At 39.3% G+C, this 27,678-nt stretch overlaps 1 protein-coding gene across 1 annotated transcript; it reads right to left on the reverse strand.

Annotated features, from left to right (window-relative positions):
• Window positions 1–17,124: 17,124 nt before the first annotated feature.
• LOC147885718 (uncharacterized) lies at window positions 17,125–26,526 on the reverse strand. The gene is made up of 4 exons (XM_087396029.1): window positions 25,535–26,526; window positions 18,657–18,792; window positions 17,705–18,469; window positions 17,125–17,540 (listed from the first exon to the last, which is right to left on the reverse strand). Exons 1-4 carry the CDS (start codon window positions 25,609–25,611, stop codon window positions 17,289–17,291), a joined length of 1,230 nt encoding a protein of 409 aa, XP_087252155.1. The 5' UTR covers window positions 25,612–26,526; the 3' UTR covers window positions 17,125–17,288.
• Window positions 26,527–27,678: the final 1,152 nt, after the last annotated feature.

Genomic DNA, 27,678 nt, shown 5'->3' on the forward strand with positions numbered 1-27,678 from the left:
TCTATTCTCAGCCTAAGAAGAAAGGATTTGATAATATAAGCACAAAAATTTTATAATTCACCATTTCTTTAACAATGGATAGTGGAAATTTGCTTTTATAGTAACAACATGCCCTCTCTATGGGTAGATGGTTGGTTTTTTGGGTCCAAATGGCCTTCCATGTTTTTCTGTTGTATTTGGTCAAGCTAACTTTGTTAAGGAGATTATTAGTGTTTTAAATGACTTTAAAATGTTAAGTCAAGTTAGTCTACATCTGGTCTTTCTTTCATTAATAGCTTCATTAAAAGCAAGGCCATAGCAGTTTTGCCACCGTGTTTTAAAATGTCTTAGCAATGCAAAAATGCTTATTAAATACTCATGTGAGGGTAGCGTCGAGCTTTTCCTATTAAGGGTGTTGGCATTCAAAATTTGCAAGTGATTAATGGAGGTGCTAGGAGAGAGATTTGAGAACCCTCCAAAGAAGCCTTACTTGAAGGTATGTGAATGTCTAGAGTTGCACCATCCCTCGTGTCCACGTTGAAGATTAGAGATCTTACAACCTCTCTCATCTCCATACACAAGATGTGTTAAGAAGTAAGTCTTGCACTTCCATGGAGAAACAGCCAGTCCAACGTCTTTCTTATCCAACAAGTGAGAAGATATAAGATACAAGTAGTATATCCATTGCTTTCCTCCTATGTGAGCCACAACCTTATCTTACAATTTTGACCACACAACTCATAAGCAAGTCATGTACTAATTTTCATGTATTTTGGGCTTCAGGGGCACTGCCCTCGAACCCCCTCCAAGGGGGGCCTAATGCATGTCATTGCCCCCCCTTGGAACCTGTCGGCGATGTCCTAGGGGAGTCGTCGTCCCCCCCCAGCATGGAATGGGTATAAGCACGCCTGGGTCCAAAGCACGGCCATAAACAATCTCTAAAAAAGGATCAGGCTCCACATACAACAATCTTTCACTTAAAGACTGAACATAGTCATGTCACTGTTACTAAACTAATTGAAATTCTTTGAATCTGACTGTTCCTCATCTTGAAGACCAATTGAAATTGAGCAAGAGCTCAACTTCTCCCCAGTTACCGTCATGGAGTCACATACCCACTTCAAGCTTAACTAGATATCTTTTGAGAGATGTAAGACATGATTTGTGAGACTCTTGAGAGCGTGACACATGTTTCTATCAACACAGGATCAATACCATGTAGGATTCAAATTGCTATACAATGTATTTTGTTCATTTAGTGTTGACAAGGATGGCAACCATGTGATTCATTCATTCTATACTATGTCACAAGAGGAAGATGTGTTGGAGCATTACCTTCCTTGCATGAAAGGGATATGTGGCACATGTGGTGACCTAGCTAGACTTTCTAGAGTTGAGCAAGTACTGGCATGGAGATAGTGCAGTGGCAACGTTATGAGTATGTTACACATGTGCTAGACGGTTTCGGTAAGTCCAAGAGATTTGAAATTGTAGATAGAGAGACTCAACATGTTATATTCGTTGGATATTTTAGAGGATAGATCTACTTTATCATACCCACAGTACAAAGTGGTAGAATCATTAATTTTACTCAACATATCTGCAGGAGTCTGATTAGTGTGTATCTTTTCCAACTTCAACCATCCATCCTCCAAAACAGATCGGATGAAATGATATCTGAGCTGTATGTTTGGTTCTTGAATAGAAGGCCTAATTCTTTGTGAGATGAATAGCACTCTGGCTATCACTATACAAGCTGTAAATTTCTTGCTTCTTCCCAAGCTCCTCCACAAACCTTTGCAACCAAATCATCTCTTTACTAGCCTCTGTAACTGCAACATATTCTGCTTCTATTGTAGGAAGTGCAACAACCTTTTGCAACTTTGAAACCCATCTTACTACTATTCCACCTACAATGAAAACATACCCGATGGTGTTCCTTCTTCCATCTTTATCACCTGCCATATCTGAATCAACATATCCTTATACAGAAATGTTTGAATCTAAAACATAATGCATGAGTAGTCATATCTCTCAAATATCTGAGAATCCACTTTACAGCCATCCAATGTTCTTTACCTGGATTATTCATAAATCTACTCATTAACTCCCACTGCATGTGCAATATCTGGCCTTGTGCATACCATTGCATTCATTAAGTTACCAATTGCTGATGCATATGGAACCCTTGACATATAGTCAATCTCCTCATGTGTCTTTGGACACATATCCTTTCATAATTTGAAATGATTAGCCAATTTTGTAGAACCAGTTTTGCATTTTGCATTTCAAATCTTTACAATACCTTTTCAATGTACTTACTCTGAGACAATGTCAACTTGCAGTTTTTCCTATTTCTTGTTATTCTCATTCCAAGGATTTGCTTTGCAACACCCAAATCCTTCATTGCAAAGTATTTGTCAACTTCCTCTTGAGCACATTTATATCCTGCATGTTAGAACCTGCAAGAAGCATGTCATCAACATACAATAACAAGATCAAGTATCTGCCATTGTCTAGTTTATGAGGATAAACACAGTGGTCTAAATGAGATCTACTAAAGCCTTGTTCTGCCATAAACTTATCAAACTTCAAATACCACTACCTTGGAGCTTACTATAAACCATACAAACTTTTCTTCAACTTGCATACAATTCCTCCTTTCCTTTGACCTCATATCCCTATGGCTACTACATATACATCTCTTCCTCTAGATCCCCATGAAGAAAAGTTGTCTTCAAATCTAATTGTTCAAGATGCAAGTTTTCTACAACCAGAAGACTCAAAATAGTTCTGATTGAAGTCATTTTAACAATAGGAGAGAACATTCATCAAAGTCTATACCTTTCTTATGTGCAAACCCCTTTACAACAAGCCTTGCCTTGTACCTCCTCTTTCCTCCGTCTTCTTCCTTCACTTGTAAACCCATTTATTCCGCAATGATGCTTTTCCCATAGGCAAGTGAACCAAATCCCAAGTTTGATTTTGTAGGAAAGAGTCCACTTCCTCTTCCAGGCCTCGCTCCCACTCCTTTTTGGATTCTACCTACATTGCTTCTTCATACGCTACTGGTTCACCGAAATCAGACAACAAAACATAATTAAAAGAAGGAGAAAATTGTTGAGGTGGTCTACTTACCCTCGCAGACCTTCTAAATGCACCTGGAGGAATTTGAGGTTCTTACTGCTATTGTTGCTACACATTCTCATTTTTTGCAACCTTTGGAATTTCCTCTCCTATGATTTCATCAAGAGTTGTGTATTCTATGTCTGCATTTTCTTTCTTCCTTTTTTGCAAGTGATATTTATACATAATAGTCTCATTGAATACAACATCTCGGCTTCTGATAATTTTATTACTTTCATAATCCCATAGACTATAACCAAACTCATTACCTCCATATCCAATAAAGATACACTTTTGGATTTTGCCTCAAGCTTTGTTCTCAATTCCTTATCAACATGGACAAGTGCTTCACAACCCAAAAACTTCAGAAAAAAATAGTTAACCTTTTTACCTGTCCATGCCTCTTCTAGAATGCCACCATCTAAAGAACTTAGAGGCGATCTGTTTATCAAGTAAACAATTGTATTTACTGCTTCAGGCCAAAGCTATAAGGGCATCCCTGTGTGTAGTCTCATGCTCCTTACATGCTCCATGATTGTTCTATTCATCCTCTCTGACACATGATTTTCTTGTGGCATTCTTAGAGTTGTCTTCTCTCTACGAATTCCATTGTATGAATAGTAACTATCAAACTCTTTGTTGCAGTATTCACCTCCATTATCAGATTTGAGAGCTGTCAACTTCTTTCCTGCCTCATTCTCATCCAAATCTTTCCATTTATTTAAAGTTTCAAAGACATCAGATTTCCTTTGAATGCAATAAACCCAATTTTTTCTTGTTGCATCGTCAATAAAAGTAACATAACAGTGAGAACCACCAAGAGACGATACATCAGTAGGACCCCATACATCTGTATGCACAAACTCTAACTTTTCTCTCTTCTTTTCTTTCCCAACTCTAAGAAATATGACTCTCTTCTGTTTTCCATCAACACAGTTGTCACAAAAATCCAAAAAGAGGCTGATATGAAAAGCATTATGTATTTTCCAATTATCAGGTAATTCAAGCCTATAAGCTAAATCATTTATTTTCTGAATCACCTTGAAAGGTCCATAAAAACAAGGGGACATCTTGATTACTAGCCATTTCTCAACACTCTTCAAACTTCTTTTCTCAATTCAAAGAAGTACATAATCACCTTCTTAAAAAGGCATGTGTTTTCGTTTCTTATTAGCTTGTTTTGTGTACTTCTCTTGAGCGATTACAATGGCTTCTCGAACCTCTTTGAGAATATTTTGATAGTCATGGGTAAATGAATCTGCTGCCTTCACTCTATGGGTCTATGGAGTGATAGGAATAGGTAAAACCTTCCCATAGATGATCTCAAAGGGTGCTCTTCCAGTTGTTGCAAAATGAGGGGTATTATTATAAGCAAACTGTAAGAGGTGAAGATATTTGTCCCAAATCTTTGGCTGACTTCCCACATAAGCTCTTAACATGTCCAGAATAGTACTATTTGTGACTTCAGTTTGTCCATTTGATTCTGGATGAAAAGCTGATGAGAAATCTAACTTAGTGCCTAGATTATGAAATAATGCAGTCTAGAAATTACTGCAAAACTTCGAATCTTGATCAGATACTATAATCTTTGGCAAGCCATTATGAACAAAGATATGTTTTATGAATATATGTGCTGTTAACATCTTCTTGCATGGGATGAAATAAGCTTGCTTACTAAAGTGATCTACTATCGTCCATATCATATCATTTTGATTCACTGTAGTAGGAAAACCTATTATGAAATCCATGGATATTTGTTCCTAGGGTTTCATAGGAATAGGCAAAGGCATTAGCAATCTAGGGGTCTTTCCTTTGTAACTCTTGATCTTTTGACAAGTGATGCATTTGGCTACAAACTTAGCCACATATTTTCTTATAGTAGGCCAATGAAATTGTCTTGCTATCACTTGTAAAGTGGCAGTTACTCCCCTATGTCCCATATATGGTGGTTGGTGCATTTCTTCCATTACAATTTGTCTAAAGGGTCGAGTGATGCATAATTTCTTTTGATAAAGGAGGTATCCATCATTGCATGAATATTCCAACATAGGATTCCAATTATTATTCTCTAATTTGTTCCATATATTGGAAAAATCTAGATCCTCTTGGTAAGAATTCTTCATACCTTCGAAAGGCTAGGTCTCTACAGCAGTGATGTGATTAATACTTGGCTTTCTGCTAAGAGCATCAGCAACTACATTTTCTTTTCTAAGCTGATACTATATCATGGGCTGAAAACTTTGTATAAATGAGGCCCACCCTATCGGATATTAGTGGCTGAGTCAACAAATGCTTGATACTTTATGATTGGTTTTGATAAGAAACTCAGCTCCCAATAAATAATGTTTCCACATTCGTAAGGCATGCACAACAGTGGTTAATTCTTTATCATATGTACTATAATTGCATTCCGTTGGTTTTAATTTTCAGCTCTCATATGCTATAGGATGTCCATCTTGCATAAGCACGGCTCTAATTCCATATCCACTAGCATCGATTACAACTACAAAGAATGGTCTAGAGAAATCAAGTAATTCCAACACAAGATCTTGCATGAGAGCTTGGTGAGAGCTTCTTTCAAAGCTGCAAACGATTTATCTTGACGCTTGGTCCATAAGAAATGCTTAGCTTTTCTAAGGTCTGTCAATGTATGTGCAATGTATCCAAATTCTTGACAAACTTTCTATAAAAGCTGCACAATCCCAATAATGATCTTAATTCATGTATATCTTGGGGTTTAGGCCATGTGACTATGCATTCACTTTTCTTTGGATCTACTCGAATCCCATCGGCGGATACTATGTGACCCAAATACTCTAATTGATCTTGAAAGAAACTACTCTTTTCAGGATTTATGTATAATTGATTTTCTTTCAAAAGTGAAAAGACTAGCTTTAGATGTTCCTTATGCTCTTTAATGTCCTTGCTAAACACTAGAATATCATCAAAAAATACTACCACATAATCTTGGTGTTTAAGAAAGATTCGGTTCTATGAGTTCCATCACCTGTACTCAAACCACCAATTACATTAGTTAATAACAATCGAATGAACGAATCACCGAATCAATCAATCCCAACATAACCATGCTCAAAGCACAATAATCAAGCACAACACTAATAACAGTAGCAACATCAGTATTAACATGGAATCACCCACAATACCGACCATCTAGCATGGCAAAAACACAAGCTAGTCAGGTGTCCCCAACTAACCACACAAAGTATCCACTAGGACCCCTGCCGCGTCCGGTGCGCTCCTATGGAGTACTTTTCCATAGTCATACTTGACTAAAATAATAATGTCCAAAGCAAGATATACCAGAAATATAATTTCTGTAACAACTACCCATACATCAATGATAGTATCCAACAAAAGAATTAAGGCATATTGCAACACACTACCTACTACATTTGCTTCTCGCATATTCTCTTGTTGTCCATCTCCCTTCTTTTTATTTTGTGACCAAGAGTCTTTCTTCAAATGTCCTTTCTTCCATAATGCCAACACTCTAGGTTCCATTTGTATTTGGATTTGCTTCCTCTTGACTTGTCACGATGTCCTGGGGTGTTTCCTCTCTCCCTTTGTCTTCCCTTATTCTCAAGAGTCAAAGCATTACTTGATGTTTCACATTTGCTCTTCCATCGCATTTCCTTGCTAAGGAAAACACCAACTACATCATCAAACTTTAAAGTGTTTGACCCAAAAACAAAGTTACTCCTAGCCATGACCAAGCTGTCCCAACTTTTTGGCAATGAGAGCACAAATTCAAGAGAGCTCGAACCTCATCATCAAATTTTACTCCTACAGACTCTAGTTGGCTTGTATTTGTATTGAATTGATTCAAATGATCAGCTATAGACCCACCTTCTAACATCTTCAGATTGAATAGATACTTCATAAGAAATACCATGTTAGAAGCTAATGGTTTTTCATACAGTGTATCTAGTGTGATCATCAAGGCCTTTGTTGTCTTTTGTACTAGAATGTTAAAAGCCACTGACGCTCCCAAACACAATCGTATTGTTCCTAGTGCCTTTCTATCAAGAACCTCCCAATCTGACATACCTGCTGACTTCTTTGAGACCCCACCTAATGGCAAGAAAAGGTTCTTCTAATATAGATAAGCCTCAATCTGCATCTTCCAATGCAGGTAGTTTTTGCCATTGAACTTCTCAATTTTTAGCTTGACTTCTTCCATCATTGCTCCCACTCGAACCTAGAACCTCCTTTCGAGCGAGTCAACGGACGTTGCTCAAACAAACACTCTGATACCAGTTATTAGGAGCAACATGATAACAAAGCAACAATGCAAGAAGCGAAATGCGTAAAATACACAATACAGAAAGCGCACAGAATGGAAGAGACAAAGAGACACCAATATACATGGTTCACCCAATGTGGGCTACGTCCATGTAAAAATAGCTAGTCCTGCATCTTCCTATCCATAGCAAATGAGAAGATACAAGATACAAGAAGTATATCCACTACTGTCCTGCTATGTGAGCCACACCCTTATGTTACAATTTTGGCTACACAACTCATAAGCAACTCATGCACCAATTTTTATATATTTTTGGCTTCGGGGTGCTGCTCCCAGAATCCCTACCAAGGGGGGCCTAATGCATGTCACCGCCCCCCTTTGAACCACTGGCGATGTCCCAAGGGGGCATTGCCCCCCCTTACCCCCCTTCATGGAATGGGTATAAGCACGCCTAGGCCCAAAACACAACCAAAAGCAATCTCTGAAAAAGGATCAGGATCTACATACAACACTACACATGTGGTAGCTTGTTCATTCCTTCCCTTGGGGGCTAATTAATGGCGAGTTGACCCTTATTCTTGTTAAGGTGGTGTAAATTGCACCTTACTAGAGGGCATATAGTAAAACCCTAGCCTAACCCTTACTATAAGGTGTAAATTGCACCTTACTAGGGTATATAGGCAAACCCTAACTCGACCCTAAGGGATTTATATATATTCATCTTTATATTCAATACAAAATAGTGTATAGTAAGCTATCTTACAACATAGTGTATAGTTAGTTATCTTGTGCACCCCACTCTCTCCCCCCAATCATCCAACATGGTATCATAGCCAATCCATTGTGAGAAAGTGCAAGTCCTTGCTTCCATCACAGTCACAAGCCCTTGCTTCCATCAAGTCACAAGCCCTTAGTTCCATCAAGTCACATCAAGCCATTTTGAGAAAGTGCAATCCCTTGCTTCCATCAAGTCACAAGTCACAACTCTTTATATCTATTTTGCTATTCCTCTACAACTCCATCTCCTCATCGTTTTGACATAGAAAACTTGTCAATTTGAGTTTTGATGAGGGAGATATGGTTCTTTAAATCTTCTTGAGTATTATATCTTAAAATTTTGTGAGAGTTTTATGATGGAGAGAAATAGAGTCATGAAGGAGCATCTCCAACCATGTTTACCTTCCAAATCAGGTTGCACAAAGATTGTCTTTTTAGTAGTTCTCTTATAGTTATTTCAATTTGAGTCCTCTTATAGTTATGTCAATTTGAGTTTCAATAGTGAAAGTTCTATATTTTCAAAGATACCTACAACTGCAACATTTGAAAGTTTTGTATTTTCAATTTGAGTTCTCTTATAGTCCTCTTATAGTTATGTCAATTTGAGTTTCAATAGTGAAAGTTCTATATTTTCAAAGATACCTACAATTGCAACATTTGATGCAAATTAGCAACAACAAACAACAAGCAAACACATGGTGCATGACAACGGTACAAATGTTCAACAATCATGTGGCATCGCCATATGGCCCCTCTTGTATAGATCTAAGAAAGGAAAAGAAAATGAAGAAGGTGGACCTTTACAGTTGAAGGGTTGAAGAGATGGCGAGATGGCAGGGCAATGATGAAGAAGTGGATCCTGGATGCGTCAATTTTACGAGCAAAAACCTATGAGCAGGTTTATCCGAGCGTGTTTTTCAAGAGATTTTTAAAAATGTTTTTCTTTAGGAAACATGGTTTTTACACTTTTATTTTCACTAGAACTAGATCTCTTTATCATAAAAATATACAGACTAGTCACTCATTCATTTTTACACAACATAATTTTCTTATTTAGAGACATCCCTTTGTACCCCTGTTATTACCTTAAAAAAGTGTTGATTCCTTTAAGAAACATTCCTCATAATCACTCTCAATGTAATAATACTATGCATATATAATTACTTATTAACACATTTATATCATATGGCAATATCTTTTTAGTATTTTTATAGCATATTTATGGACATGTTTCTAAAGAAGTTTAAATTACTATAAATAAGTATTAACTTGGGCTTATATATCACTCTCATAAAATACATGTAATATTTAATACTATCTATGAAAGATTTTCCAAAATATAACTCCATAAATGTGCTCAAATGGGGTGTTCCGATCAATTTGAGTGGTTGAATGACTATATTTGGACATTGGATATGAAAGTTATGTCACTTTTAAAAGTGCTGTCCAAGGTAGTTTCGCCAGCGAAACTACCTTGGGAGACTTGCTTCAAAGGGGTTTCGCTGGCGAAACTACCTGGATGGCTTGCTTCAATGAGTTTTCTTTGAAGAAACTCTTTCATGAAGATAGGTTGAGAGAGGGTTTTCAATGTCACCCCCTATTAAGTAAAAGTTGTAAGAAGGATCATAAGGGAATTTTCATAGAGAAGTCTACTCTACATGTGGGTTTCTTCAAAAGCCATCCCATTATGCTCTCACCATTCCTACAGATTCACCTAAAGATTTTTGTATAAAATAGGCATTGCTGTAATACTTTGCATATTTCTAAGTGAAACTATGTTTTCTTCTGATCGATTTTTGCCATATTTATGCATAGTTGGAAGCTTTTTTTTTCCTTCGCTCGGACGCTCGGAAGATTTCGCTCAGAAAATGCTCGTCCCCGTGGATCCTTAGAGCTAAAGAGGCGATGATGAAGAAATGGACAATGGAGGCCAGTGGAAGCTTGTGAGGATGGAGAGCATCATGGATGCATTGTGCACGTGCATGTTCTTCTTATGTGTTCTTGATTCATTGCTTGGTGTGTCATCTCTTAGTAGTGTGTCAGTTGTAGTTGGCTTTCTTGCTGTTGTAGCCATTCCATATTATATGAGCTTAGTTAGGTCTATGTTGCAATTGAGTGCTATGTGTTGCTTGCTGATGCATGTGTGTTATGTGCACTACATTGCTTTAACAAAGCTTGTCTAGCATCTTTGTTGTTGATTCATGGTCATTGACATCATGTTGCCCTGGCTTGTGTCTTTTATTTATGGGTTTTCATTGCTATGTCTTGTTTGTGCCATCTCCCTTGTGTTCCATATGGGCTGACCACTTACATATATTTAGAACTTGTTGGATGTTTTTTTGACCCCTCCCTCTTTATTTCTTGCAAAACCACCTCTAGCTTAGCAAAACCACTTGACCCTCCATTATGACCCCTCCACATAGGATGAGATTAAGTTCCATAATCGAGCCCCTAATCCATTCCTTATGAGGCCCTTTTGAGACCCCATTTCTCCCCTAATGGCTAAATATGTGTTTTCACATCCTTTATCTGATATGAGAACTTTGTCCTATCTGATTCTCTTCCATGACCTTGAACTCCTAAAATCTCAAAAAATCTTTAGATTTCTCTTGGAAAAAATAGACTCCAATAATGTCTAATACAATCATTGCTGAAAGTCAAGTATTACACTAAACCATTTGTGATGTGCACAATCCCAAAAACCTATGTGAGCCAAATCAAGAGAATTGCTTACTCAAGAGGTGTTTCTTCCAAGTTGGCTCTTGGTTGTTTATGAAAGCAACATGCTTTGCAATATTTTCCAAAAATTTTGATTCTAGGAATGGCAATAAGCATATATTAATATCTCAATTGCATTAAACTTCTTGCAGCCACAGAGGGTTGCAAGGAGGCTATATGGCTTGATCGGCTAGTGGGAGATTTGGGGATTCATATAGGTGTACAGACATTGCATAGTTATTCCATGAGTACTATTCAGCTAGCACGGAATCCACTTTTTCATGCAAAGACCAAACACATTGAGGTCAGGTACCATTTCATCAGGGAGGTACTTGAGGACAAGTGCATAGAGCTTGTCAAGGTTCATACTAATGATAACCCTGTAGATATGCTGACAAAGAGTCTACTTAGTCAGTGGTTTGAGTACTATTGTGTATTCATGGGTATTGGATAATATGTTCATGGGTTGTTCTCCCTTAAAGGCAGATTGGCCTTTAAGTGGGAGGTTGTGGGGGTTAAAGGCCATTGTGGCTTAACCCCTGTTATATACAATACTCAGACACCTATATATATGGATGACATAGAAGCTTAGGGTGTTCTACACCCACCAAAACTTGTGTGGCTCTCTCTCCCCCTCTCACCCTGTTTCGTTCCACTTCCACTTTCACAAGTATTATGTATCCGAAGTAGGGATGAGAGACCCTATGTAGGGGGTATACCTCACATGTACTAGTGGTGTGGATATTCAATATTCCGATAGGCCCTTGCATCCTCTTCAACTTCAACAATAAGCACTTGATCTTGAATAAGTTCTACATAGTCATAAGGAAGATTTGGCTATGGAATTTGTAGACCCATGCCTGAAATAGCGCAGCCATCTAAAAGGTATTAAGGCGAGAGCTCTGGATATTCAATATAGCCTTTGCAGAGAAAAGGAATTGAGGAGGCACTGGCAACTATCAGGGAGTCTCTATTGGCTGTAATAGCCATTTCCTCTAAGGATACTATCTTATATAGCATAATGGTAGAGGCTGAGTTAGCAATGCAAGATGGAGAGCTAGAAGAAGCTGAATCAGCTAGCGTTAAGAGCTGCCACAATTGTGCCTGGCGGTAGGCAACTACTCTTCAAAATCTTTCTTGCAATCAATCAAAATGAAAAAATGTAGAGAAACCATTAATAGGGTGGTCAACTCCCAAGGAAATCTAGTGACCGAGTTTTGGCATGTGGCCAAAATTTTTTGTGAGGAATTAAGTGGCATCATGGGGAAGATTGCAGTACAAGATGTTGAATGGTCTGGTAGTTTGAATGAGGTGACACAATAGTTGCCAAGGGGTTTCTATTAGAGGGTGTTAATGCTAGCCTGGTCAAGTTATTTCCAAAGCAACAAAATCTCTTGAAAGTGGGGGATGAGCATTTTTCGAGCAAAATCTTCCGAGCATCTGAGTGAAAGAAAAAAAGGCTTCCAACTATGTAAAAATATGGTAAAAATAGATCGGAACAAAACATAGTTTCACTCAGAAATATGCAAAATATTATAACAATGTCTATTTTATACACAAATATTTACATGAATCTTTGGGAATAGTAACATAATGGGATGGGTTTTGAAGAAAACCACATGTTTTTTTAATTGTTGATCCATTCGGAGGAACTATGTAAGATATTGGGCACGGTGTTGGGCTTCTTGTAAGGAGAAGGAGAAGGAGAGGGAGAGGGAAGAAGGGGATAGGAGAGGGAGAAAAGGGAAAGTGAGAGGGGAATTGTTAATGTGCATTGATATTTGGTGAATGTGGAACTTTCATTAACATAGGTACGAGTAAATCAACAATGAAGATAAGCTACTGAAAGCCCACAAAGTACCTTGTCAAAGATTTGCGAGCAAAAATGTGAACAAATAAAGAGGATTGCTAGCAAAAATACAAAGCATGGATGAATGCATCCCCCTCCTCCCAAAATTTGATGGTAATATAAATATTAATTCTAGGATATTGACACATCAGTTTTCAAAAAGTATCAAGAAAGTGTTAAACAATGCCCATGTCTAGGCAAGCGGTATAGCGTCCTTCCTCCTTAAGCCACGTGGAATCAATCCTATAGTTATAAATTCCTCCAAAAATATGTGTGTGTAGTTTCTACTCCACATAAATGAAAACTACATTTCCTTGATTTTCTCTTGCAACGTCGTATAGCGCTATTATAGCCTACATCTTTTCTACAGGCCACATGCAAACTCCATCACCCTAGCCTTCCCAACGCTTCCCTCGACCCTCTACACCTTGCTCGCCAATGCTTGCCATCTGTTTATTCTTCATGTTGATGAATGAGTCCATGAACACTAATAATAGCAAACATATGGGACATGGATGTTGGGAAGTCGATGAAGATGCGGTTGGTGCCATTGAGAATAAAGCTATTTCACAAGAATTTCTACACATGATAGATGATGGCAAAGGTAGCTTTAGAACTCTTGATCAAAGATTAAGATATTGGTCCACAAGCGACATCTGTAGGAAGAAAGGTGAGCATAAAAAATGTAATGCCTTGTAAGGATTTTATTTAGATCTTGGCGAATACTCTTCCTATGATTGGATGATAGAGCTTGTGAACAAGATGAAAAAATGGCAAGCAAGGGAAGAGAAGGAGGACTCGATATAGGTTCAAGTAGAAGCATTTGATGATTGTATGTCCACCTCCATCGTTGGGGGCTCACCCCTTTGGTTCCATTCGATGTCTTGTCAATTTTCTCTACAACCTCCAAGAGACAGAGGTTGCTTTGAAAGAAATTGAAAACCTGAGAAGCATGTTGCACAATTACAACAACGTCTTCTTCACTGCTCAAGCCACTGGCAAGATTCCCCTCAACATTGATGAGATGAAGATTGCTTGACATCTTGGAGTAGACACAAAATATATGGGCCTAAAGGCATTGGTGCTTTGTACATGAGGCATATATTATCAAGTGTATAGTTAGAGCCCCAAAATGATTGGTGGAGGGCAAGACAGGGGAATCAAGAGTGGGATAGTGCTTGCACCTTTAGCTATTGGTTTTGTGATGGAGCAAGTGTGTGGCAATTGAATAGGATTCGGTTGTGCCTGGGTCTACCATCATGGTCCTAGTATCTTCTCAGTTCTCCAGTTTCTTACAGAGTAGGGAGTCCACAATAGAGCTGGTTCCAAAAACATAAGATGGGGGGAAAGAGTTTTCCATCTGGTGCAGAGGAAAGATGTCCTCTACATTCGAAATCTTCTCGACAAGTAAGTTATGCACGTAAGTTTTTCTCATTCGCCCACAAATTCATACATGCAAAAGGATTGTGTATATGTAGCACCTTCTGATAGGAGAGTTGAACCGGGCAATCTCACTTTCAAATCCATCTATGAGTAGCATGATAAGAAGAAGATAGCTTGCATCCTGCTCCTCAACAAAGAGATGCTTCAATTAAAGCTTATATGGATCCTTAATATACACCCTGGCCAAGATCCTATGAACGAATTGAAAGATCCTATGAATGTATTGAAAGCGATGTGAAGGACCTCGAGGTGCAATGATCTTGTCAAGAAAAATGGAAGAAGGACTTTGGAAAGTCAAGAATTCTATGGGTTGCATGTTAGGAAAAGAAAACATGAAAGGATGACATCAAGAAAAATAGATTGAAGGCACATGTGCATGAGCTAGGAAGCTCTAATGTTTTGCCTTTTCTTGCAGTTACAAGGAATTTGAGACACAGTGATGGGTCAAACAACTTATTCAATCCATATCAAAAGCCTCAACACCTTCTTTATCACCTCCTTGATCTCTTCTCAAATGAAGATAATTGGGTACTTCATTTGTCTTCTGAAACATGTATAACTTACTTTGCTATTGTGCATAAGCCTTATCTTTTGCTAATGTGTAGACGTCTTACCTTTTTCTACTATAATAAAAATAAACATTTTGAAATCATGTATAATAGGTATTATAGTAGCTTGTACTAAATCTTTGTATTCTATAAAATAGGTACCATAATAGCTTGTGTTGTAAAGCATGGATGAAATCATTTAGCATTGAAGAAGGATGAGATACAAGCATCTTTTATTCAGATGCATGTGAAGGGCATAATGGAGTCGCACAATGAAAAATGAAGAACTTGGTGCTTCTGTGCTAGAAAATAGCGAGTTCCAACCAACATCAAGAAAGCCTAGAGAGATAGCTTAATTGGTTGATTTAGAAACCTCTGTTCCTTTACAAATAGACAAAGAAGGATAGATGGCAACTAATAAAGAGGATGCACCTAGAGAACAACATGAACAACTTCTTGCTGTTTGAGTTGGGAAAGAGGATGTACCCAAAGATCATGTTTTGAGTAGATATTAGGTTATATTGATCATAAATATCTCAAAGTAGCTTTACACTTTGCTTTTTTTGTATGGAACTCTTTTTGTCTTCATGCTTCAGCCCTTTCAATAGTTTAATTTTGGTCTCTATGCTTAAGTGCTTTGAATATCCATGTAAACTTTAGTTCAAGAAACATTTATTGAATCATATGCAAGCTAATAAATTTCTTATTGTTACATAGCAATTTATACATGGTAATTTATCATCATGTTTTTAAAGTTAGAGCATGATGCAGAAAGTAATTGGCTTGTACTCTCTTTTGTAATCATTCTTTGGTTACTTTCGGTTGGATTGTGCTTTTTATCTAATCACTTTGATCTTTCACTTATTTTCTCTCTATCCAATCACTTTGGATAGAGAGAGATATCTATGCTTTGTTACTTTCTCTGTATCCAATCACTTTGATCTTTCACTTACTTTTAAGCACTTGTCCTTCAATTTGAACACCACCAATTTGAGGGTTCAACAACAGTGTCGACTTTTAGGTAGAGAGCGTCTTAAGCAGTATCAACCTTTTAGCTTTTCTTTTTTGAATTGCATGTCCCTCTTAGTCAGTGCTTGGCTAAGGGTGTGGTCAATCTACACAAGTCCCCTTGATCCTCCTCATAGTCTTGCCTCATGAATGGTCTTTTTGCTTTTTCTTACATTTTAAAGGAGCACACCATTCTCAGATAGATATGTTGTTCAAGCATTTATGCACTTCAAGGTTAAGAAAGAAATGAGCAAGCCTTGGCAATCGAGAGATAAGCATCGAGAAGTAGCTAGTAAAGACTAACATCATAGCTTGAAGCACATAGACCACAACAGGCCTTGAGCAACAGTAAAGTAAAGTAGCAATTGAGTGAAGCAATCCACAAGAGACACTGCAAAGTTACGAGGACTGAAACAAAAACCTTAGCAGACTATATTATTGGAGACTTAGGGTTTTCTTGGATGCCTAGGTGAGAGCTAGCGATTGCTTATGATTCCACATAGCCAACTATGTAAACTATATGGTATATTGATGGTCTCACATGATGGGACATACCCAACTCTCCAAATTAAATTCAAGCAAAAGAACGTTTCTAATAAATAGTTTCATAAGAAAGAGAGGATACTTTGACTGTGTTTTGCATGTTTTAAACTTTAAAAAATCACTTATTACACTCTCAAGGTTATGGAATGCTCAAATATATTTGTGTGTCTTCCAAGCTTTTACCTAAAGGAGTCCTTTATAGGCTTTTGTGTATCCCCATGTGATTTAATTGCTAGTGGGAGTGGGTTTTTCGAAAAGTAAAAAATGAAGCTCAAGAAGTGGCAAGGCTCCAACCTTCCCTTCATCCAAGGAAACTGTTCTAAATCTCATTATTTATCCTTCTATTATTTACTTCATTTCTTGTCGGAACCCCCTCCAAATCTAGATTATTTAAGAATTTTGGGAGATGGGGAGATTGAACTAAAAAGAAATCAAAATAAGAGATCCATGGGATTGTGGAAATTGAGGGATGCACTGAAGAGAAAATTTAGACTTGAATTTTGATATAAAGTAGGCTCACTTGGGACTCTAAATACTTTGGATGGATGGGAGAGGGGTACAAATAGATAAATTGAATGACGCTCCTTCCCATCCCAGCGGAGTAAAGAGATAACAGTTGATTAAATTGGAGAAATCAAAGGTCGTTTTGATTATGGTTGGCAATGCATGACTCATGATTAACGAGACTTGAGGATTTGCTTGAATAAATCTGACATCATCCATTATAGAGGAAAACAACATTATCAAATCTTAAGGGGAAGAAAAAAACTTGTGCAAGATGGAAATGTGAAGAAGTAATCTTAGCAAACAATTTGAGTGACAACATATACCATCATAAAGGCAAAAAACTCAAAATTGAGCACGTAGATAGCAGTGCTCTATACATTAGGGGACATGGGATATTAGCCATGACCACACCTTAACCCAGTGTAGTAATTTTGATTATTTGAATGGTTACAATAAAGATGTGATTGCACAAATCATATAGGCTAGAGGCCCTCCTAATTGTCAATCCTAAAGCATACAATCAATTTCAATCCTGAAATTTGTACGGAAACACTGTGTTCATGTAAGGCACAAGACTCGACAGGAACCAGAAGTACATACAACACAGGCATAAAGCTACAACTGTGGCCATAGCTCTGCGAACAGATGGACGGAAAGCTGTCTCAAACAATGGGCCGGATCGCTCCTGCATGGTCCATCTTCCCAGCACGTTTGGCATTTTTCCACCATGCCCAGAAGAGCTTTTTCTGTTGGTCCTACAGCCTCCATTGAATTCCCCCTACATCAGATTGTAACAATAGAAATTAAGATTGTAGGTCTTTTAAAGAGGTTAATATAATTTCACAAGGAATAGACAGTTGTTTACTATTAGTAAAACTATATAGAGGTCTTACTTCAGTAAGGTCCTCCCACTGCTTTTTACAAAGGGCTTTACAAACTTACCTTCTCTACACCAAATAGCAGTCCAGTATCATTGATCATCAGCCTCTCCTCTTCCACATTCAGACTGTGATATCCATTCTTCCATCTTTTGAAACCATTCCTAGATGTTTGAAACTTATCAATTTCCCTGACCTCCCCAAGAGAATTCCAGGGATCTACTTCATTCATGATTTTATCGGTAGTTAGCGGCTTGTTTGAATAGTCCCTGTTGGGACAATCACCTTCTTTTGGAAGTCTTTGCCCATCGAACTCTTTAAATGAGCTAATTTCATCCACTTCAACAATCTCCTCATTAGACCCACGTTCACGACCAGTATCCATGACTGTAAATCCATTTGAAGTAGACGATAAGCCAGATAGTTGAGTGCCATACTGTTCATTCCAAGACTCTGGTTTTGATCTACACTCTTTGTTTTTCGCCACATCAGAATATGTATGTGGTTTCGATGCAATAATTGGGGAGCTTTTTTCAATGTGGTTTTCCTCAATGGGATGAATGCGCCCATCATTTATGGAATGGATGCCATTAGATGGGCATCCAGACAAGAACATTGCAAGTTGATCTCTTTCCTCGTCATTGAAATTGACTGAATATAAAGAATTAGATGTCTTTGGATCTGTAAACTCATATACTGAATTTTCAGTCATGCTAATCTGATCCTGAATAGCATCTATAAACGAAAAATGCCTCTTTGAGGCATCCTCTCTCATTTGAGAACCATATGTTACTGATGCTTCAGTTGCAGCCTTCTTAAACTCCTCCAGCTACTCCACAATGTCACACATAAACCAAATAAGAATAAGCAGACTGCCAACCAGAGCCAACATTCTATGTCTGCACTCACTATAGAGAATGGAAAGAGTAGGGCCACACAAGATTGAACAAAATTCCGCAGTCAAAATATGAGAGCAGCAGACAACACAGGAAATCCCCAAGCTTTCTCTGACTTACCTGCCACTTAGCTGTATCAAGGGCTGTGGTGAGTTCTCGCCAAGACAGTTCAGCACTCTTCAGTTCTATTGCATTTCCTGAATTTCCTTCAGCAATGGCCTTGCTGTACAGCCAGGCTCTGTAAGTAGACTCCAACCTGCAACACAGATGACATTATTGAGAAGTGTCTTCTCTAGTACACTGGTATTTTGACACTGCTATGCCGAGGCAGAGAACAAAGAAATCAAATTCCAAAACAAATGCACATGACCTCACGTCTTGCAGAATCAGATTAAAAACCGTCTTGTTCATCTGCTAGGCAATTCCCTCAACAATGTCAACATTCATACAGCAGGCAGTTTCCAGGGAAACCTTCTCTTGTACAAAGCTCCTTTACACACATTTAGTGTGCCAGACTGACTACATTGTTCCATTTTAGACTCTGAAAGTGAGGAATAGAACACAGAAACTGAAGAAATTAAAAAGTATATCAAATTGGGTTTGAAATTCCTAGATAAACACAATGGGAGAGTTTGAAGAGAGAAACAAGAAAGAACTGAATGCAAGACAAAGCCAACAAGATAGTGTTTCCATTGACAGCTACATTTAATTTGAAGAGACACTGACAGATGCAGGGCCTCTTGAGGAGTGCTTCTGCCAGCCTCACCCTACATCCCTCCCCCTTGCGTGAGCCTTACATCCAACTGCCCCTTACCTGTCCGCGCACGCATGAGGTCAACTGGGTTATCAGGGAGGATCTCTTACATCTACACACATTTAGGACCTGGTTGGCACCCATCGAGCTTCTTGTGAAGCTGAGCTTCGATAGAGACCACTGCTTACAGATTTCAGTGGAGGGCTTCATTGACCCACCAGGCTATACACAGATCCACCTACCCCATTCACTGAGGATAACGATCACGTAGTTCCATGTCTCATCACAATCACTACACATTGAGAGTGAGCGTGTTCAGGACATATCTAGAGAGGGCCACATCTGTACTCTATGTGAATCACCAAGAGATCAAGTCAGAGGCTCAAATTCATAATCAGATAAGGGATTGTTTCAAGGATGGTCTCCATGGGTCTCTTCCCTTCTTGAATCTGATTTCTCTTGAGATGATCAAAGCTTTTGTTCATAGTTGCAGATAAATTTTGCAGCCTTTGACCCATTCTCTACTATTGAGCTTACTTTCATTGGTTAATACCCTGAATTGTTGTAGCATAGGGCCCAAAAAACTTTGAATCAATTGCTCTTGAGTTAACTACACTTGACTACGATGAATATCCTCCGGAACTTGATTATTGCCCACTGGATCCTGATTTCGAAGTGTATTCTCAGCCTGATCTGCTGCTACTGCGCCCAATCCCATAACTGCAATGTCTTCAAGTGCTTCTCCCTCCATCCTAGGATCTGAATCCAACACTGCTTGCTTTTTAACCTGATTTCCAGCGCCCTTTGAAGGCATTTCAATCCCCAAGTTCTGATTCGAAATTGGCACTACACGCTTACCCTGTACCCCTGAGACCGGGATCAATTGAGCTTTTCTCCTATCTTAATGCATATATAAGATTCAATTGAGCATAAACAGAACCCAGGATTGCAGAAAATCAGCTGGAATTAGGCACAATTGTCCATTGTGCCCGGTACTTTAAAATTGGGCCTGTCTGCAGGTTGACATGTGGCATCCACTGAATGGAGCAACTTCTAGCCCAGATTTTGCACAGAGGTGTGCCCTAGCATCAAGAATCAGTGCTCCAGGTTTCAAGTTGAAATTGACATGCTTTACCCACAATTTCCAATGATTCTCATGTTGCTCTCTCATACTATTTTAGCCTAGTTAAACAGTCCTAGTCTAGTCCTTTTCAAACCTAGGGCAGAAATGAGTAACTAAGATAAAAAAGTACTTGCCTAGGCTAGATCCATTCCATTTAGAAGTAGGAAGTACAATGCTGAAGTAAGCAGGAAATACAATGCTGAAATAGGCAGGAAGGTACCTTTTAGAGTTGGAGAGAGAGTGTCAAGGGCTGGACTTGCCACAATACTTGAGTCTTGTAGGTGCTGCTTATAAATTTTGATGGTGATCAGAGTCCAAACACAGAAGCTAAGAACATATTCGTATGCACTTCTATATCTGTGATTCGCATCAATCTTGGTGCACCTCATCGCCTATCTCCCTAAATGCAGATGATTAAGCTTGACAAAGATCTGATATATAATTGTAGGGTAATTCAAAATCGGCTACACTAGCTGGCGCAAGACAACAATTTGACAAAGATGCCAGAATTTCTTGCAATTCAGGTGCACCTTTGTGATTTTCTACCCTTCATTGGCTCTTTGGTTCCTTCTCTACATAAGGATTGCCTAATCAAGGTGGAAATTTCAATTTTCTCCTAAACACTTGACTTGCAAAAATAGGGCAAAGTTGGGAATTTGGGGGTTTTAACTGTAATCTACAATTCTGGCACTATCTTATGGTTTTATATTCCCTTTAGTACTTTTACTCAGAATTGCATTGAACATTAGAGAAATCTGATCCTAAGCTGAAGCAATTGGAAGCAAAGTTGTTTTCAATGGCCCCAAGGAAGGATAAGATGGCAATGAATTTCAATCAGATATGGACTATGAAGAGGCTCAGGAATTGGGCTGAACCGAAGGAGCTGCAAATTTGGTTGTTGCACCTACTGATGATGTCCAATTGACTGACCATGAACCAATAGAATCTGTCCCTACAATAAGTCCAGGAGTCCTTCCCCACGATTCTGTAGGCAATCATCTTCTAAGTCACCCCACCATGGGAGTCAGAGTCCCATGGTTGTTAAGACACTCGTGTCTTATGATAAGACACGTGTCTTATCTTAAGACACCTTTAGACACTCCTTTTTTTGAGAGGGGGGGGTGTAACAACAAACTTTGAGTTTGACTTAATTAAGCTATCATTGATGGTGGCTTTCGATCCAGCAGTGGCAGTGACCGTGCAGATTCGGATTAGGATGAATCTTGAGAGATTTTGACTCTTGAGAGTCAATAGTTTCGTTTCAATATGTATTGAGATGCAGATTTCATTCATGTCACATGTGACTGACAGACTGTTGCCATGATATTTATGTTTATTGATCTATGATGATTGGTATATAATCTATGTAGCCCTCTAGGCTCTTGTTAAGTTGTTTATCTGGATTTTTGAATATCAAGATTCAAGTGTCAGTTTAGACCTTCAAATTTGTGGGTCGTGACTTGCAAGCTCTTGAGTCGTGACTCTTAACTTGCAAGCTCTTGAGTCGTGAGTCTTAACTTTAACTTTGAAGTCTTGAGTGACGAAAACTACATTGTACAAGTGCATTGTTACATCTTGCATTGTTTAAGAGGAGCTTATTGTACTTCTAGAATATAGCAGCTAGCTATGCTAGCAAGTTGTACACTTGTAACTTACACATATATTAATTAAATATTTATTATTATAGCCACAAAGACGTGTCTTATCTTTAGGACACTTTAGATACTCGTGTCTGAAGTGTGTCTGACGTGTTGTGTCTTACAACCATGGATGGGACTGAGCATAATTTTGAGGGCTTCATGGCAGTAATGCTGGATGGAACAAAGCAGGATGTAGCAACTCTTGGACCAACAACAGCAATTAATTGGTCAATTTGGTCAGCTCAGTTCAGCTTTGGAGCAAAGGGGTTGAGGGTGTGGAAAAAGATTGCAGGGCTAAGTTTGGCAATGCCTTTACTCAGTTGAGAAATGTTAGAAGTGATGTGAATTGCGTAAGGAGCATGGTTGAGCCTAAGGGAATGGAGGTCACTAGGAATGAGTAACCTATGAGGCCTATGGATCACGGTCAGGCTGGAATGATCTCAGGAACAGAGAATTTATGGCAGAAGCAAGGATATACCTTTGTAAGGCTAGAATATATCCAATCACACAAATTCAAATTTTTGGACCTTTAAAGTCCAAAATTCTACGATGAAAAAAAAAGAGAAAACAAAAGAAAGAAAAATGAGCTAACAAATATTTTTTGAAAAACAAAAGGCAGCCATACCTAGGAAGCAAAGCAGTGCTTATGTCGTCATCAGTACCCAAGCATAAGCAGCTATACTGGGTTTCTAAAGATCTGCGGAGTCTCTTAGGCCAACCCAGTGCTAACTAAAATACATCAATTAAAAACAAAGGGAAAGATAGCAAGAAATAAAGAAGAAACGAAGAAGGTGACTAAGCAAAAATAAACAAACAAATCAAGAAACAAAAGAGACAATAAAATCAATTCTCTCCCTCTCTCTCTCTCATGTATGAATGAAAGAATAGCAAGGAGGGCCAAATTTTGAATAATCCCTTAAGCCTACACCTACTTCGACTAGCACCATTCCTCCTAGTTCAGATTACAGCCCAGTTCAGGGTACAACCCTTGATGGTGTGCCAAGTTCTTCCAGGGTATATTAAGCATCTGTCAAGAAAGGTGAGTTTCTGTCTCAGCAACTCATGGCTTACAATCAAATAGATCCTGATGTTAGAGCAGCCATCATTTTCACTAGTTTGTGAAGACTATTCACAACGTTATTCAGAAGGAGATGGGGAAGAGTCAGGCATGGGCAAGGAGCAATGGGTAAGACCTTCAATGACTACTTGGGAGGGATTTAGGCAAGAGATGGTTGAGACATTTCTTTCACCTCTTGTTGTTGACCAATATATTTGCCAGTGGCATGACCTAGTGCAACATGGCTCAGTCAAGCATTATATCAAGCAATTCTAGAAACTATCTTTGTTTGTTAGGGGAGTTCATGAAAAGCAGAGGATGATTAAATTTATCCATGGGCTACAGCCACGTATTGCTTCTGATGTGATGGCTCTAGACCTAAGACTTTGGATGAAGCTATGCAGTTACAGAAATGTTTGAGCCAAAGTACAATTCCAAGGAGAAAAGCCATTGCTATTGGGTATTTCAAGAAAGCAGCCGCTGTGGACTTTTCATTGAGGAAGCCTACTGGAGCGCAGAAATCTCATTTGGAAAAAAAACCTTTCCAACCAGCTCCCGGGATCCAAGGTGATTTATTCCTAGGTATTTTCCTGTTAAGGCTTCAAAGTCCAGCCGAGATGGTAAGAATTTTAACTCAGAAGATAAGAGAAATGATTCTCAGAAATTGTAGCTGGTAACAGCCAAACAACTTGGAAGGGTCCTCCAGAAAGATGTAAGTTTGTTTGCTTTAAAGCTGGAGACGACCAGAAACCAAGAAAAGGCTTCAAGGTGGAGGATGTTGACATGCTAGGGTTGCTACAGCAATATCAGAACATATTCCAGGAACCCCCACCTGATCTCCCTCCTAAAAGGGAAGTTGATTATGCCCTTAATTTGAAGGAAGGATCAAATCTCATCAAGAAGGCTCCTTACAGGCTATCGAGGGCAGAAAAAGATGAGGTTGCCAAGCAGATTCAGGAGTTGTTGGACAAAGGCTTCATCACTCATAGCCAATCTCCATTCGCTTCCCCTGCTTTGTTGGTGAAGAAAACAATGGCACTCTCAGATTATGCATTGACTATAGGGAGTTGAATACAATGACAATTAAAAACAGATTCCCAATCCCTAGGGTGGATGACTTAACTCAGACACATTTGGTCTAGACTAGCACTCCACCACAAGAAATAGATATGTTTGATCACAATACTCCCAAGTAAGATTGTGTCCCATACAACACAACCCCATCTGCGCACGATGTCATTAGAGAAACAGAGCTCCAATCTGGCTCATTCTTTGCAAGGCCCCACTCAGTCTTTATAGGCACATGGTGTCTAAAGTGTCTTTACACGAGCGTCCGTTTCGACAGTACTACATGTCCTAAATGTCTTAAGGTTAGAACACAAAACCGTACGTAACTTGACCTCCATAACACATCCATACAGTGACATAGTATTCTTTCCCCCTTATCCAGTGACTGTTTGGGAGATGAACTCTAGGGAATTGGCTTCAAAGAGAATCAAGACTCTCCTAAGCAATCTTTCCACTTAACCTTCAACTCTAGAGCAATCATGTTCCTAAGCTCTTGTTCCCCATAATCCCAAAGACATTCCAACTCATGGGACGTAGGGCAGATCCTCAAGTCTAAGAAACTCATCCTTAACAAATAAAGGCAATAGACAATAATAACATGCTCGGGTATAGCTTTTTTTCGTGAAGATTAGGTAATATATTGCATATGGTAACTTGGCCGGCTGGGCATCCAGACTTCAAGGCAAACTTGGTGTAAGAAGATTCAAGGAAAACCCCAGAACAGCCAAGGGAGAGATCGCCTTAACAGTGAAGAGAACATGCCATTTAGAGTGCTGATTTCATCAATGGGAACTCTTCACTGCCGCAATTCTGGAGACAGATTTTAACGTCACACCACAAAAAGAAGAAGAAGAATGTGGTAACCCTTGCAGGAATGTAATAAATTATAATTATGCATTTCTCATTAGCACCTGAACTAAAAACGAAATACTTCAAGAATATAGCATTACCACTCGCTTTTTAGCAAACTAAATGCACAGAAGGAGCGTAGGTCTATTGTGTTCGTTTCCTCAAGTAAAATTCTCTCTCTCTCTCTCTCCCTCTCTCTCTCTCACACACACACACACATTTCTTTTCTACCCTCTTTGGTTCCACGGACACTCAATAACACTATCTACGAATATGGCTTAGTAAACTTGAACTATTGTTCAAAGTCCACAGTCTTTTTATCCAACACGCATCGTTATTTAGCTTAACACAATCCTTGCTATGGATGATGCCACTGCTATTTGTTGAACAAACTCCAAAAGTGCACGAAACAAACAGACACGAGCCATTTTACTGGGGCCACATGACCATCATATAAAACGTGAGCAAGCCACAGAAAGAAACAAGTCAGCCTTGCCAATGAGCCACCTGTCCGCTGATTGTTGGACATCTTCGGCTGCTGCGAAGAAAGGATCCCTCTCCCACGAAACAAAGCTGGAGTCCATGCCCTTGTTGCTGATTCTTCACATTACTCAAACCACTACTTTGATAACTAGAAGCGGCTCGTATATGAAAGCCATAGGTTTTCAAGATAAGCTGAACCAGGATGATGCAGGCTAGAATTCCTGCCGGAGAAAACAATTTTGCAATTAAATTTTACGTATCCACGGATATGCTAGTGGCCTCTTGAGCAACACATCTTGCCGTCGATACTGATGTCCCTGAAGCTGGCCACAAGAAACTAACGGGAAGTCCAACAGAAAAAGATTGTGTTGGTTTAATTTGGAAGTCCTGGGCACCTTAGGCCAGCCCTGCGTGGAAGGGTGATCACAAGATGAGCTCGATCCTCTAGCGAGACACCAAGAAAAAAGGGGCGTGGCGCCATGTCATGCTTGCAGCATTTGCCTGATTTCGTTTCCGCGATGATTGACAATAAAATCTCTGCTTGAAGAGGCGCAAGACCAGAGCTCCGCCGATGTTTCCTAATTGTCGCTGTGGCTGTGGAAAAAGAAAATCGGCCCCGCTAGAACTTCACAATGCCATCGTCCTTGAAGCATAGCGGTCGCACTGCATGTAAGATCATTCAGCTCTGCACAAATCTCTTGGGTGATCCAGCTAACAGGGCTCTTCAGCAAGCGTCCTGTCGATCCTGAAAGACTATAAGCAATTCCATCGTTCGATCACGCATCGCAGGCGATGCATTACGTCCCATGTGGCAGCCGTGCCGTTTCTCGCGATGTTGTGCCGATGTGCATTGACTGCAAACCTACTGAATGGCCAAATTCTGCGGCGTCGCTCAATCCGCAACCGAATGGAACCGATTGTGGAGAAGGTAAGTAGGAAGAAAAGGGAAAAGATGGAGGGATTGGGAGGCGATGGCGAGCTTGAGCTCATGAAAGCTTGCAGGGAAGAAGAAGCTGTTGAGAATGAAGAAGAAAAGAATTAACACTAAACAAAAGGATTAACACTAAAAGAAAAGGATTAAAGACGTTATTGTTGAGAATTAAGAAAAGGGCTTTTGACACTTTTCACTAAAGCACACAATGAATGAATGTGACTCTACCTTTTTGGCTTTCCACACCCCCCACATTTCATTTCCGTTGGATGACTCCATTGGAGTCCACATGAGTGTACACCAAGCACCCAGGTTCAGAATGCAGCTCAAGGCTTGGGCATGGAGTCCTAGTTTGTGGTTGCGTGTGTGTGTGCATGTGTGTGTGCGTGTGTGTTTAAGAGTGTGTGTGTGTGTGTGTGTGTGTGTGAGTGCCACAACTATGGCCCCATTGCCCACCAGTCCAAGGCAGGGTGCCCCTCCGTAAGACCACGAGTGTGTGAGTGTGGTGTGGGTGTGTTTTAAAAAAAAAAAGGGTTCAGAATGCGACCAGTTACACACACCCCACGCACCGGCCAAGCGAGGAAAGGCATGGGCGAGGCATGGGTTACACACCCCAGGACCAGATATAAGAAAAAGAAGTCCCATGTTTATTGCCAGAAGCTCGAAATGCCTACATGGCTTATTGGTCGACCAGAATTCGATTCCTGCTATCAGATGATGGGTGGGCGTTGAGGTTAATGATTTTGTGGGAAAAAAGACTTTGTGATGCATTTGACATAAAATCTACATTTTCACCAAACACTATGATATTAACATGTGAATTGGTTTTTTCCAGAAAATCCCTTTTCCCACCATGTCATTAGGGCTTACGAATGGCTTTGTTGGATGTTTTTCCCTTGGAAGAGCAGATTATGGACATTTTGTATGACATAATACTCCAACTGAAAATGGAGAGAGGACTATAAAGAAATGTCACAACCATCATATCAATGGTTCTCGAAGGTGTGCAAAATAACACCGTGAGGTCTAGAGCATGGAGTGCTCTTTTTCCCCTTATTTCCCACATATTTCCCCTCTATTTCTCATGGTACATTTTGCACAGCATAATGGAAATTGTTGTTTTCCCCTCCATGACATAACTCCCTTAGAGCTTGTTCACACATGCATCCCTCGCTAAGGATGGAGACTTTTCAAGAACTTCTATAATGAACTTTGGATTCTTAGGATCGTCCACTTA

The sequence above is a fragment of the Dipteris shenzhenensis genome, chromosome 25, assembly GCF_047967505.1.
Source record: "Dipteris shenzhenensis isolate YYH24624 ecotype China chromosome 25, Dip_SZ_1.0, whole genome shotgun sequence".
NCBI lineage: Eukaryota > Viridiplantae > Streptophyta > Polypodiopsida > Gleicheniales > Dipteridaceae > Dipteris > Dipteris shenzhenensis.